The following is a 12,579-nucleotide window of genomic DNA, read 5'->3' on the forward strand; positions in this document are numbered from 1 at the left end:
TGGAACCCCTTTTTACCGGCAGGCTGATAGATAACATTGTATATTGTATCATTGACCCGACTTGACTCAACAACAAAAATGAGAAAATATTATTCCAATTAGATCGCTTCAATCAAAGATGGAAAAAAAATCAAGACTTTCAAGCATTATCAGTATAATAGTTCTCACAATCCTTCTATAGAAAACCCATCAACAAGGCATTTTTTTCTAATATCTCGCATGGAACTCTGAAGCAAAGATGGATGACTTGTGATAATGGCATCCACATTTTCATTCAACATTTTATGCATCCCTGCTTCATCATCAACAGTCCATGCATAAACCTTCTTCTTCCTCCTGTCAATTATATAAACATGTATTACTACCTTAGTACCGAAAATGTCGTTTCAATTTCTGGGGCTACCAACAAACCATACCTGTGCAGAATTTTCACAACTGATTCGTCAACTAGACCGTGGTAAATTCCAACAACATCAGCAAGTCTCATCCTCAACAACTTTGTTCTGACCCCAGTAGAAAAATTCATCATAACAATGTAGCCTACCTAAAAAAACCAGATACTGTAAGGGAATATAAACCAACAGTTACATGATAGTTTCCAAATTGTGTGTATGAGGATCTTACTGTCATATCTGATGACTGTAAAATTACATCCATCACTAAGTTGTCACTTTTAGCCCATATAACACAATTATTGCATTGTGTTCTCTTGACCTAAAATTATGGTACCGTTGTAAGATGCAACAGAAGTCATGTTGTGAACTATATGTTGACCAATTTGTATCTCGTAAGTTTAAAAGATAGATGAAGACTCACAACCGATATTAGATCATGTGCAAGACCCTTTTCATACGACGGAGGTCCAATTTTTGCATCAACGACCACCTTCTGAACGGAACTTGAAATCAACTGTACAATATACCTTTTTAAAAAGATTTATCATGGTATATTTACACACGCGCTCTCTCCTATTTTCAGTTAATACATAAAGATGGATGTGAATGTACCTGGAGTGCCTCTTCCATTGTAGGAATGGTTATATTGTGAGAAGCATCCAACTCTTTTATCTACATCAAAAGGCTAAAATATACTCTCATTCAACGCTAAACTTTCATAAAAAACGTAAGCGCTTTAACTTTTTTCATTTGTAACAAGACACGCAAATAGCTTATAAACGAAAGGAAGAAGGAAAGAAAGAAAGGCTCACCTCCTTTGCACTCAGGTATCCAACCTTGGATGAACTGTTCCCCGATAAATGCTGCAAATCCCTGCCTGTTTCATATCAGAATCAACTCTACAAATACCTCAGACTAATTCCTATATGCTCCTTATTTTCACATTAAAAAAAATATTAATCATGTTGAATCTTTTAAGCATTACAACAAGGGATTAACAGATTTACCTGTCATGAAGAGCAAACAAAACCCCATCAGCAGAACGGGAAACATCAATCTCAATGCAGTCTACTTGAGAACGAAGAGCAATATTGTAAGCAGTCATCTGTTGCATGAAAAATAAATGGAAAAAACACAAAACCATAAGAAGAAGATCGTAGAATGGTATATTGTACACCAAGCATAGTTAGATATGGTATGTACATCATTCTTGTTATCATAACATGCCTTGTAGTTTTTATAAGAAATCCAATATAATATTGTATTGGTACACATGTATACACATTAAAATAGGGGAAAGATAAGTAATAACTTAATATAATATAGGCACACAATACACATACTGTATTAGGGAAGGCCTTGGAAGCATCACCACCATGAGCACACACAAGAGGAGGATTGTTTAGCCAGCTGCACTTTTTCAACTCCAGCTGCAAAGAAATAGACATCATTGGGGTTATTTGGACTCTGCCAAAAATCAAAATAACATACTTGCCATTCTACAGATTGTAGATTGTATAAGCACAACATGATAGCAAAATCATGTTTATGGTCAGAAAAATGTAAAGCTTTGAAGCCTGATCTATATCTATATAGCCTACATGATGCTTAAAAATATACAGACTAAGCATTGGCTTTGCATTTAATCTTATTGTTTTCACCCTGTAGTTTAAAGCTCCATTTGTCTTTTTTCTAAAGAGGGAATGTGTTGAATTGTTTTCCATGATGATATCTGTTTATTATCCTATTCTCGTAGTCGTACACATCCATTTTTATCTCATTGAGCATCCTTACTAAAAGTTATGAACTATTTAAAAATTTTCAAAATTATAAAGAACGGTAGATTTGAAATAAAAAAGACACACGTAGGTGCTACATTATGCAGTTGCCATTTAACTCATAGAACACCTGCCAAACTATATTCACTCAATCACTCCATTCCTGATATCAAACATAAGACTTTTTGAATTAAAATGTTTATAGATCTTTTTCAGCTCAACGGTCAACACAATACTTATCTTTTGTAGTGTTGAATACTAACTACATAATACTTATCATGCTATTTTAATCCTCTACAAAACTAGAACATTTTCTAAGTGCTACTGAGGCCAGAAACCAACACGTTGATCATACATGTATTGGTCATTCAATGAATAATCAAACATAGTATATGTATACAAATAGCAGAAAAGGACGATGAATTTCCCCTATTTCATAATACGAAAAAACAACTTTAATTTCCAAAAATAATTACAAAAGATTACTCAAAAGAGCTTTAGCGATACAGGTTCATCCAACTCACTAATTGTAACATAATCCCATCAGATCTTAACCATATATCTTTTTTACTAACAAATTATGGAAACAGTAAGAACATCCAACATTTAACCATCGAGAGAGACGACAATCAGCTGCAGACTAATTAAACACTTTCTCCACATAGTAACTAATTTTATAAACCAATAACTACATCCTTTTTAAGGCAATAACTGATTTTAGCAGTTTGCAGATCACACCAATCTTGTGTTATACGACAACACAATGTTATTGTTATCTCCATGCTAATATTACCAGAAGAACAAACCTAACTTACAAAAAGCACAACAGCAGTACCAAATTCAAGCCCTAAATTACTTTTCCACAAGCGTATAACATCAGAAATCAAAATAAGTTTCGTAAACTGCAAGAAGAAAAGGAAAGAGATACCTGATGAAAACGACGGAGAGTGAAGTGAAAGTAAACCGGAGGAAGGATAGCGATGAGTGCGAGGATTGAAAGGAGGTATCGGAAGATGTACTTTCTGGAGAAGAATACTCTGAATCTCCGATCGAGGAAATGTGACGGTGTAACGCCGGTACCACCACGCCGTCGTTTGAATGGTGGTGCCATGGAATGGTAAGGTAGGGTAGGAGAGTGTGTTCACGATCTGCAACTGCAATGGTTGAATATGGTGGTTGGTTACAAGTGTGTGATCAGTTATTCTGATCGCCAATCGAATCAACGTAACAGAATTTAACCTAACCCGGTTCGCTCTCGGGTTGGCCGGTTGGTTAACAACTATTTCTTTGGTTTTTATTTTTGGGGTAAACTTGGGTTCAGATTAGTTCGGTTTGGTTCGGTTTGATTCACCTGATCGTGTGTTTTAGTTATGAAGAGTTTTGATTCAACGTTTATATTGTGTTCCAGAGTTTACTAATGAAAGGAAATGAAAGGAAAGTAAAAATATTTTGTGTCCTACACTTTCATTTAAGAAAGAGAAAGAAAGAAAATAAAACATGTCGTGTTCCCGAGTTTCATTTAAGGAAGAAAATGAAAGAAAAACTAGGCTAAATTCTTTAGTTTTTCTTTCCTTCCGATTTGGAACAAAATGGAGGGAAAAACTTCTTTTTTTATCATTTCTCGTCTTTTCCTTTCTCACTTTTACTTTCTTTTCTTTTCCCTCGTTAAGTTAACTCGAGAACAAAGCGTTATTGTGGATATTGTCTCGTTTATTTATTTATTTTTTTTTATTTTTTTATTTTTTTATTTTTACAAATCATCTTAAATTTTGGTAGAACATAAGTTATTTCGAATTCAATGTTTTTGGCACAAACTGACCCAACCGAGAGAGACCGATGTTGACTTATCCGTTATAAAGTTCTTATCTTTCATCAAATATCTAAATGGTAACTCTGAGTCAGGGTTTAAGTCACATAAAGTGGATAATTAATGTATTTTAAAAGTAGATTTTAGGAGTTTGTGTGTGAGCTATTAAAAAATAGAGTAAAGTGCAATTTGTCTCCTGAGGTTTGGTTAACCACGATGGGGAGTCAGAGAACAAAGCTTGGAAGAGAGGAAGTCAGATGACAATCTGGACCAAACTTCAGGGAGACAAATAAAAGAGTAGGAAACATGGTCATCTATAAATTTAACAAGTAACAACCACTTAAATAACATGATAGGCATAAGATAAAACTTATCGATGCAATTGTTGATAACCATAATACATAAATGATAAATCTATAACAATAACTAATTATTTTATCCAATTATAATCAGTTTTCAAACGGGTTGTTAACTTGTTATTAGAGGTGTACAACACCTGGTATTGTTCCAAAACGGTTCAGATTATAAACCGACCCGTCCTTTTACCTTGGGCTCAAACCGGTTCGGCTCGTCAACCGATTTTAGGGTTTAAAAACTCAACCTCTCAAATCGATTCTATAAGGTTCAAAACTGGTTTGGAGGGTTTATACTAAATTTTTTTGGGAGCAAGCCCGAATCGGTTTGGGTTGGAATCGGTTCTCAACACAAAATTCCTGAACCTAATTCCCGAACCTATGCCAGACTGTCGGGTAGTGGTGCACAAAAAACCCGAACCCGGACCCGGACCCGAAAAAAAAACCCGGAACCGGGTATTATAAAACCCGGGTTTTTTATACCCGAACCCGACCCTACCCGTAAGGTAGGGACCGGGTATGCATATTTGATCTAAAACCCGAACTCGGAACCGGGTTTTTTTATACCCGGTTTATACCCGAAACCCGGTTTGATAAATACCCGAACCCGAACCCGGAACCGGGTTTTATAAATACCCGGAACCGATTTTTAAAAAAACCCGATTTTGATGTAATCTTGTTTAATTATGTATGCATTAAGACTTCTAGTTCTTATGATTTAACAAAATTATGTATGCACTTTGATGTAATCTTGTTTAATTATTAGGTTTCTAATGATATTTGCCACCGCTACTTAATTATTTAGTATATTTCATTACAAGTGAAAACAAATATGCCAATATATGTTGGCCCTTCTATTTTCTTTGTTTGTTTAATATCATTATTAGTTTTTGTATTTAATAAATTGTGCCTCTGTTTATAAAGTTCAAGAATAACCACATGAAGAACTATAAATTGTGCCTTTGTTTATAAATTGTGTCTCTGTTTATCAATAGATTTGATGTCTATGTGTGAGAGTTATGTTTGATACATTTTATAAGCATAGTTCCGGTCGGGTTTTTTTAATACCCGGTGCGGGTTTTTTCCCAACCCGATGCATACCCGAACCCTACCCGATGAATACCCGAACCGGACCCGAACCCGGAAATAGGGTATTATAATACCCGGGTTTTATAAAACCCGACCCGAACCCGGGTATATAGGGTATACATTTTTGGTAGAGAACCCGGACCCGGACCCGACCCGGTTTTTAAAAAAACCAGATTTTGTAAAACCCGATCCTACCCGAACCCGATCCTACCCGAAACCCGGTTTTTAAAAAAACCCGATTTGTGCACCACTACTGTCGGGTTGGTTCGGGCCCAAACCGTTTTTTTACACTTCTTGTTATCATGGATTTCGTTGATGGGCTTAAAAAGTATAAAACGGCCCAGCTAAACCATCTAGGGTTTGAGTAGTGTGGTGGTTTCAGGTAAGAATCCGTTCGAAGAACACCGGTGGTTGTAGTAATCTCTTGTTCACACCGAGATACAGTAATTCCGAGGAATAATCATGAGGCCGATCTTAATGAAAGGGCATGAGAGGCCTCTGACTTTCCTCAAGTATAACAGAGACGGAGATCTTCTCTTCTCCTGCGCTAAAGATCATACTCCTACCGTCTGGTTTGCCGACAATGGCGAGCGTTTAGGCACCTACCGTGGCCACAACGGCGCCGTTTGGTGCTGCGACGTTTCAAGTAATTTTCACTTTTCGCTAAGTTAACAATTTTGTTGTTGTTTTCTAAAATTGAGTAATATTCATTTGTATGTGTCTACAATGTATTTGGTTAAAAATTCGACAGTAATTAATTTTGCACCAATTAGCTAGGTACGAGCTCATTGCATTTGTGGATATTTATATATAACTAGGTTAGAAACTTTGTAGTTAATATCCGATATCTCAGCGATATGTTGGTTATCGGTCCCAGGCCGAGATATCGGTGCAAAATATCGGTCAGAATATTGATACCGATTCTGCGATATTGACCAATATTTGACCGATATTTAACCGATGCATCACCGATTTTCCCGATACCAGTACCTTTCTTCTTAGTTCTACCATTCTTCTTTCTTCTTATTGTTGCTATTAGTGTTTTAAGTCTTAATTGTTACTTGTTATTGTGTTAAATGTTAGTGTTTGAAGTCTTAGTCAGCTCCTACTTGCTACAATTGTGTTTTGCGAGTTGCAAAAGGTTAATTTGTTAATGGTAGGAGAGTATACTTAATTGTTAGTGTTAACTTGCTATATATATAAATTTAGCATGATATTAAAAGTACTGATATCCCACCGCAATAGTCGATATCTCAAATATCGGTCCTTGAGATCCAATATTTTATTGCATTAACTACTTAGGTTAGAAATCGGTGCAAAGGAAATACGAACTAGTTTGCAACTAAGATTTTTGAATTATAAAACGATAAATATAAGATATGATTGTAGTTACGAATAAGCGGGCACTTTAAACATTGAAAATAGAATACGAAGGGTGAAATAAGAAAAACTAGAAATAGAATTTTGGGTTCACGGGGTTGACACGTTGCGTAACCAGTTACTTATTTATTAGAATATATTAGGCATAGATGTGAGTACTGATTCAATATCATTGTTCGAATCAATTTTGTTTATATATTTGATCTTTCATCATCATTTGTTTCTCATTATTGTAGGATTTGATTTTGTGTAATTTTGCAAAAACAACAGCTAATTGACGTATATAAACTGAATTATGGACTGGATTTGTTAGTGTTTTGATGTAGTATTGATAGGTGATTGATTACGTCTGTATGCAGGGGATTCAACGAGATTGATTACAGGGAGTGCAGATCAGTCTGCTAAGCTCTGGGATGTTCAAAGTGGAACACAACTTTTTACTTTTAATTTTGATTCACCTGCTAGAGCTGTTGATTTTTCTGTTGGTGATAAGCTTTGTGTAATGACCACCGACCCGTTTATGGGTCTGCCTTCTGCTATTCACGTGAAGCGAATTGCTGCGGATCCTGATGATCGTGAGTTTATTGTACATACATATGACAGTGAGTTGGTTTTCTTTATCTAATGTGTGTCATTTTGCAGAGATTGGTGAATCTGTTCTTGTGCTGAAGGGACCTCAAGGAAGAATAAATAGAGCTGTTTGGGGACCTTTAAACAGGACAATTATTAGTGCTGGTGAAGATGCTGTGATTAGAATTTGGGATACAGAGGTATGATTTGCATTTAACTAAAAAATAGCTAGCAGCATGCGGTTGTATCCTGGAGAAACCCTATAGCAGATGTTATCAACCTGTATATACATAAGAATATTGAACTTCTGTTACTAGAATTGATATTTATTGCCGGTTTCTTAAAGAGTTATACTTCTAATAGTGATCACATAATCCAAAACCGTTGATTTTATTGTTTTGTTTTCATTATTTGTTAGCCCATCTTTTTTTTATATTTCTATTTGCAGTTTTATTTATTTTTCTTGTGCATACTTAATAATTTTCACTTTTCAACGTAAAAATATGCATTTACATTCTTTAAACTGGCAGACAGGAAAATTGCTACAAGAAAATGATAAAGATGTTGGTCACAAGAAGACAATTACATCGCTTGCTAAATCAACTGACGCCTCACACTTCCTCACAGGGTCGCTAGATAAGTCAGCGAAGGTAAAATTGCCTATGTGACTATGTTATATTCATTGTTACTTAATAACGTCGTATTCTTTAAATCAATCTCCTTATATACCCCATCTTATTGTAAATTATTAGCTCTGGGACAGTAGATCATTGACATTAATCAAGACATATGTTACCGAGCGACCAGTCAATGCTGTTGCGATGTCTCCACTTCTTAATCATGTAAGAGTAATTCTATAATATCTTACATGACAATCACTTTAATGATTTTCATCCTACTAAAGAAATAGGAAATAATTTGATTGCAATCTATTTGGTACTTTATAGGTGGTTCTTGGAGGTGGTCAGGATGCATCATCTGTTACCACAACTGATCATCGTGCTGGGAAATTCGAAGCCAAATTTTATGACAAGGTAAAATAAAATATTATATGCATGATCTTGTTTTTTAACTGTTTTAATGATCATTTACTTTTAATTGTGACAAGTAGATTCTTCAAGAGGAGATTGGAGGCGTGAAAGGACATTTTGGTCCTATAAATGCTTTGGCATTTAACCCTGATGGTAAAAGGTACGTTTTTATCTTTTTTTCACCCCATCCTTTCTTTCATTGCGATTCCGGTATGATTTTTAATCTTTTGTTGTTTGAATGTATTATAGTTTCTCTAGTGGAGGTGAAGATGGGTATGTGAGGTTGCATCACTTTGATCCAGACTACTTCAAGATCCCATCAATTTGATATGTGACATCGAATGACGGCAGGATAATATTTTCTGAATCATTCAGTTTAGGATTGAAGCGGGAATTTTATTGTTTCTTATGTAATGTGATCGTGATTTTGTTTAATTAGATTTTGGGCAGTTTATGAGGTAAAACTATCTTGTTATTCTATCATGCAAGGGGATTTACCATCTTTAAATTTATTAAAAAAATTACTGTACATTTTAAAACTAAGGTGTCTTTTACTATTGAATAAACACAATCACACAACTTTGTTTCTAATAAAATTTATACCAACCAAAAAACTAAATAACACTGTATGTGTGAGAAGACCGAAAAGATTACAATGAACTTAAAAGTACTAAAATGAAGTTATACATAAAAATTTAAATAAAAGTTTGAAAAACTTTCCCTCTTCAAATATGTGTGGAACCTGGTTTACTATACTTTCAAAGAACACAAAAAATACCATGGTATTAGCAAGTACATATCATCATCCTGCTTGGCCTTGTGTTCTAATTTTCTAATTCAACATACAAAAGCATCTATTTTATAGTACTTTTCTAGAACAAGTTATCAAATTATGGACCAAAATTCCCTCCCTCAATTCTAAGTTCTAACCATTGATATGGTCATTACAAGACATTTGAGCAAAAATGAACTGAATCTACTCATGACCACAAAAACAACTGAAAGGCAATGTGACACTTAAACAAAAATCTACTGAACCAGAGTCTGTAATCTGATTGATCCATTTACAACCCGACCATCTTCACAAACACAAATTTTCTTTTCTTCCTGCTACAGTCTTTGCCTTACGTTTCTTCTTCCTCTCCCTCAGATTCTCACGGTTTCCTTCATGAGCACCAGAACCCCTGTTACAATTCATAACATGCTTGTAAAATCCGGTATACACATGATTATATACCACCATCATACACTAGACGAATTACCATAAATCAACATATTTGCTGGCTGTTGCTTCTGAACTACTCTGTTTCCTTTTCCTTTTCCTATTCTGATTCATCTTCCTCCTTTCAGTAGCATGTCTGCTTCATTAAAAGAAAAAATATAATCATGCCATTATTCCCATGTAAATAAATAGTAATATTTATCGGCCACAAGAAGACATTTTCGCTTCTAAACTGATTTTAACCAAAACATGATACCTTTTCTTTTCAAGAAGTCTACCAAACACTGAATGTGTTTTCACAGCAATGGTTTTATCTTGATCTTCATTACTAGAACCTTCATTGCCATCCTTTCTGATCACAATATTCAAACCAGATGATATGTTCAAGCATATACATTTTTGGCTCATTAAAATTAACTACCACGAACAGAAGCAGAGAATGAAGAAGTGTGAAAGCATACCCTGTTTTCTGCTTAAGAGTTATGATGTTTCCGTCTACGTTTTTGTCCCTAGAACATTTTAGCAGACGTTTCCCACCTTCAATGTTTTTATCAGAACGTTCAATGCGTGTGTTTTGAACATCGATTGATTCTTTAATGTGACCTGACAAAGTACACTCTTACTATACAACTTGAAAAAAAAGGTGCTGCTAAACGTACCTTCCACTTCTCACACACTTGGTGAGCCCCTCCCCTATTAAAAAGTAATATCCCTCTCACATAGGGGTACATACATGCTATGCAGTTAATGCGGTAAAATATCGGATATCGGTCAAGGACCGACATTTGAAATATTGGTTATCTCGGTGAGATATCGGTAATTTTAATATAATGCAGAATTTATATATATAGCAATTTAACACCAATAATTCAGTGATATTTCTATGATATATCGGTTATATCAGTCAAAATATCGGTGATATATCGGTTATATGGGTCAAATATCGGTGATATCGGTCAAATATCGGTCAATATCGCCGATAATATCGGTACCGATATTTTGACCGATATTTGACACCGATATTTTACTAAGGGACCGATATAACCGATATATCACCGATATTAACTGCATAGCGTACATGAGAGGTACGTTTAGCCAACCCCAATAAAGGAACATACCTGTTTTATCAGAATCAAGTTCATCCTTGCGTAAATCATGATCGCTACAACCAGCTATCTCCATGGTTGTTTCCTCCTTCCCCTTATGATCGCTAACAATCATATCAACAACAGATTATCCAATCAATGTCAAACATTAACACCAATTATCCGAGCTATAAATGGTTGATTCGTGTCCTTAGGAAACTCACATTGAGAGCTGATGAGCAGCGGGAGCAGAAGCGACTAAATAACCAGCAAGATACACTCCTCGTGGGCCCATGACAGAGAAAACAACATCATGGGATTCCTCAAATTCAAGCTCTAGTTGACAACAAGTCAACTCTTTTATTGACAATGAACAAATAGCTATTGCAGGTTTATCACCTACTGAACATCTTACAATACTCCTCGCTGGTGAATTACGTGTAGCATCTCCAAGTGTAGCCTGTTGGCAACAGATTACTCACCATGAACCCATTCCAAATTCTCAAAATAGATAAATAATGAGCTACTCAAGATCGGCTCGTTAAAAGCTCTAACTGAACCGAGCATAAACGAGCTCAAGCCCAAGCCTAAAGATAAGCTTGTTTGATAAACGAACCCGACCCAAGATTTACTTATAGAGCTTGAGCGGGCACGCGAACCTAACCGAGCCTATTATTTATATAACTTTAATTTAACATAAACTTAAGATAAAAATAACTAAATAAAGTATATTATGTTATAATAATTAGAGTAAAGATCCCGTACAAATAAGCTTATCGCACAAAATGTACAAATAGGGTGGAAAAGTAAAACACGGTGGCATTTTCGTAATTATTCTATTTTATTCGTGGAGTAATTATCAAAATTACTCTATAAATGTATCATAATTACTCTACTAGCTCATCAAATTAACATAACATACACAATTACTCTACAAGTGCATCAAACAACATAAAATTTAAAATTACTCTACAAGTGTATGATAATTACTCTACCAGTTCATTAAGATAATTACTCTACGAATAAAATAGTTACGAAAATGCCACCACGTTTTCTTACTTTTCCAAGCCATTCGTACGTTTTGTAGTTTTGTACGATAACTCTATTTGTATTTGATCTTTTGTCATAATAAAATAATTATAACTAAAATATCTAACAATGTATACAAATTAATAAATAATAAATGAGCCGAGCTCAAACTTGAAAAACTATTCATTAGCTGAACTTGAGAAATAGAGCTTGAAAATGAGCTCGTCTTGGCTCGTTTACACACCTAAATTTGAAGACCTAATTACCTAATAAATGAACATGTACTGTGTTTAAAAAAATGACCAAGAATCTTAAACCCATGTCGTACAAATCATCATGACCAAAAACACAAACAAAGAACATCTAAAAAATGAGATATGATTCGTACCTGAGTAATGCGAAGTCTGTTCGGAACAGCGTCATAGTCATACCGTAGTGTGTAAGGTTCATTGGGCTTCAAATAAACCCCTGTTGGATCATAATTCATAAACAATTACTGGTAATAATGATGATGATGATTATGAAAGCTATTAAAATTTAAAACTATGAAGATCACATACCCCAGAAGGCCATCTAATCTGAGTAGCAGTTGCCAGAACACGTTTGAATGTGGTGGAATCAGTTAGTTTTGGGGGTGAATTTGAAATGAGTATTTTGGCGGGAAAGAAATTGATTATCGAAACCCTCTTGGGAAGTTGATAAACAATCAAATCAAAGATAGAGGTGACAGTAGATGAGTACGGATTGATGGGTTTCATTGCCTGTGTTTTTCTTCAATACCCGAACAGGTATGAACTGGTCGGGTCGGGTCGGACTGCGCATTTATGTTGATAGGAGACA

General features: G+C 35.1%; 3 protein-coding genes across 5 annotated transcripts; 1 reads left to right on the top strand and 2 right to left on the bottom strand.

Moving 5' to 3' along the window:
* Nucleotides 1-66: 66 nt before the first annotated feature.
* On the bottom strand, nucleotides 67-3,592 carry LOC110879361 (glycerophosphodiester phosphodiesterase GDPD4). Its single transcript, XM_022127808.2, has 9 exons — nucleotides 3,102-3,592; nucleotides 1,739-1,825; nucleotides 1,403-1,500; nucleotides 1,208-1,268; nucleotides 1,008-1,067; nucleotides 817-909; nucleotides 625-714; nucleotides 417-544; nucleotides 67-336 (listed from the first exon to the last, which is right to left on the bottom strand). The coding sequence occupies exons 1-9, from the start codon at nucleotides 3,282-3,284 to the stop codon at nucleotides 165-167; spliced, it is 972 nt and encodes a 323-aa protein (XP_021983500.1). The 5' UTR covers nucleotides 3,285-3,592; the 3' UTR covers nucleotides 67-164.
* A 2,179-nt stretch (nucleotides 3,593-5,771) lies between these two features.
* On the top strand, nucleotides 5,772-8,886 carry LOC110879360 (eukaryotic translation initiation factor 3 subunit I). Its single transcript, XM_022127807.2, has 8 exons — nucleotides 5,772-6,068; nucleotides 7,162-7,377; nucleotides 7,445-7,572; nucleotides 7,903-8,022; nucleotides 8,125-8,214; nucleotides 8,320-8,406; nucleotides 8,484-8,563; nucleotides 8,653-8,886. Exons 1-8 carry the CDS (start codon nucleotides 5,885-5,887, stop codon nucleotides 8,729-8,731), a joined length of 984 nt encoding a protein of 327 aa, XP_021983499.1. The 5' UTR covers nucleotides 5,772-5,884; the 3' UTR covers nucleotides 8,732-8,886.
* Nucleotides 8,887-9,231: 345 nt separating this feature from the next.
* On the bottom strand, nucleotides 9,232-12,579 carry LOC110874888 (peptidyl-prolyl cis-trans isomerase FKBP43-like). 3 transcript variants are annotated; one of them, XM_022123254.2, is made up of 8 exons: nucleotides 12,300-12,579; nucleotides 12,128-12,207; nucleotides 10,935-11,170; nucleotides 10,744-10,835; nucleotides 10,087-10,162; nucleotides 9,882-9,977; nucleotides 9,666-9,764; nucleotides 9,232-9,587 (listed from the first exon to the last, which is right to left on the bottom strand). In XM_022123254.2, exons 1-8 carry the CDS (start codon nucleotides 12,310-12,312, stop codon nucleotides 9,485-9,487), a joined length of 795 nt encoding a protein of 264 aa, XP_021978946.1. In that variant the 5' UTR covers nucleotides 12,313-12,579; the 3' UTR covers nucleotides 9,232-9,484. The 3 variants fall into 3 exon arrangements, with proteins under 3 accessions (XP_021978946.1, XP_021978944.1, XP_021978945.1); XM_022123252.2 differs by having other exon boundaries at nucleotides 10,087-10,228; nucleotides 12,300-12,577; XM_022123253.2 differs by having other exon boundaries at nucleotides 9,666-9,761; nucleotides 10,087-10,228; nucleotides 12,300-12,576.

This window comes from Helianthus annuus, chromosome 9 (assembly GCF_002127325.2).
Source record: "Helianthus annuus cultivar XRQ/B chromosome 9, HanXRQr2.0-SUNRISE, whole genome shotgun sequence".
NCBI lineage: Eukaryota > Viridiplantae > Streptophyta > Magnoliopsida > Asterales > Asteraceae > Helianthus > Helianthus annuus.

Bases quoted from the DNA above. Each gene is read 5' to 3' on its own strand.
- LOC110879361 (XM_022127808.2), bottom strand. From the start codon at position 3,284: ATGGCACCACCATTCAAACGACGGCGTGGTGGTACCGGCGTTACACCG. The intron at 1,501-1,738 runs GTATGTGTATTG...TTCATGCAACAG, and splicing joins CCAAGGCCTTCCCTAATACA to ATGACTGCTTACAATATTGC. The intron at 1,269-1,402 runs GTAAATCTGTTA...TGAAACAGGCAG, and splicing joins TTGTTTGCTCTTCATGACAG to GGATTTGCAGCATTTATCGG.
- LOC110879360 (XM_022127807.2), top strand. From the start codon at position 5,885: ATGAGGCCGATCTTAATGAAAGGGCATGAGAGGCCTCTGACTTTCCTC. The intron at 8,023-8,124 runs GTAAAATTGCCT...GTAAATTATTAG, and splicing joins CGCTAGATAAGTCAGCGAAG to CTCTGGGACAGTAGATCATT. The intron at 8,564-8,652 runs GTACGTTTTTAT...AATGTATTATAG, and splicing joins TTTAACCCTGATGGTAAAAG to TTTCTCTAGTGGAGGTGAAG.
- LOC110874888 (XM_022123252.2), bottom strand. The intron at 11,171-12,127 runs GTACGAATCATA...TGTTGCCAACAG, and splicing joins ACAGACTTCGCATTACTCAG to GCTACACTTGGAGATGCTAC. The intron at 9,588-9,665 runs GTAATTCGTCTA...GAATTGTAACAG, and splicing joins AGCAAATATGTTGATTTATG to GGGTTCTGGTGCTCATGAAG.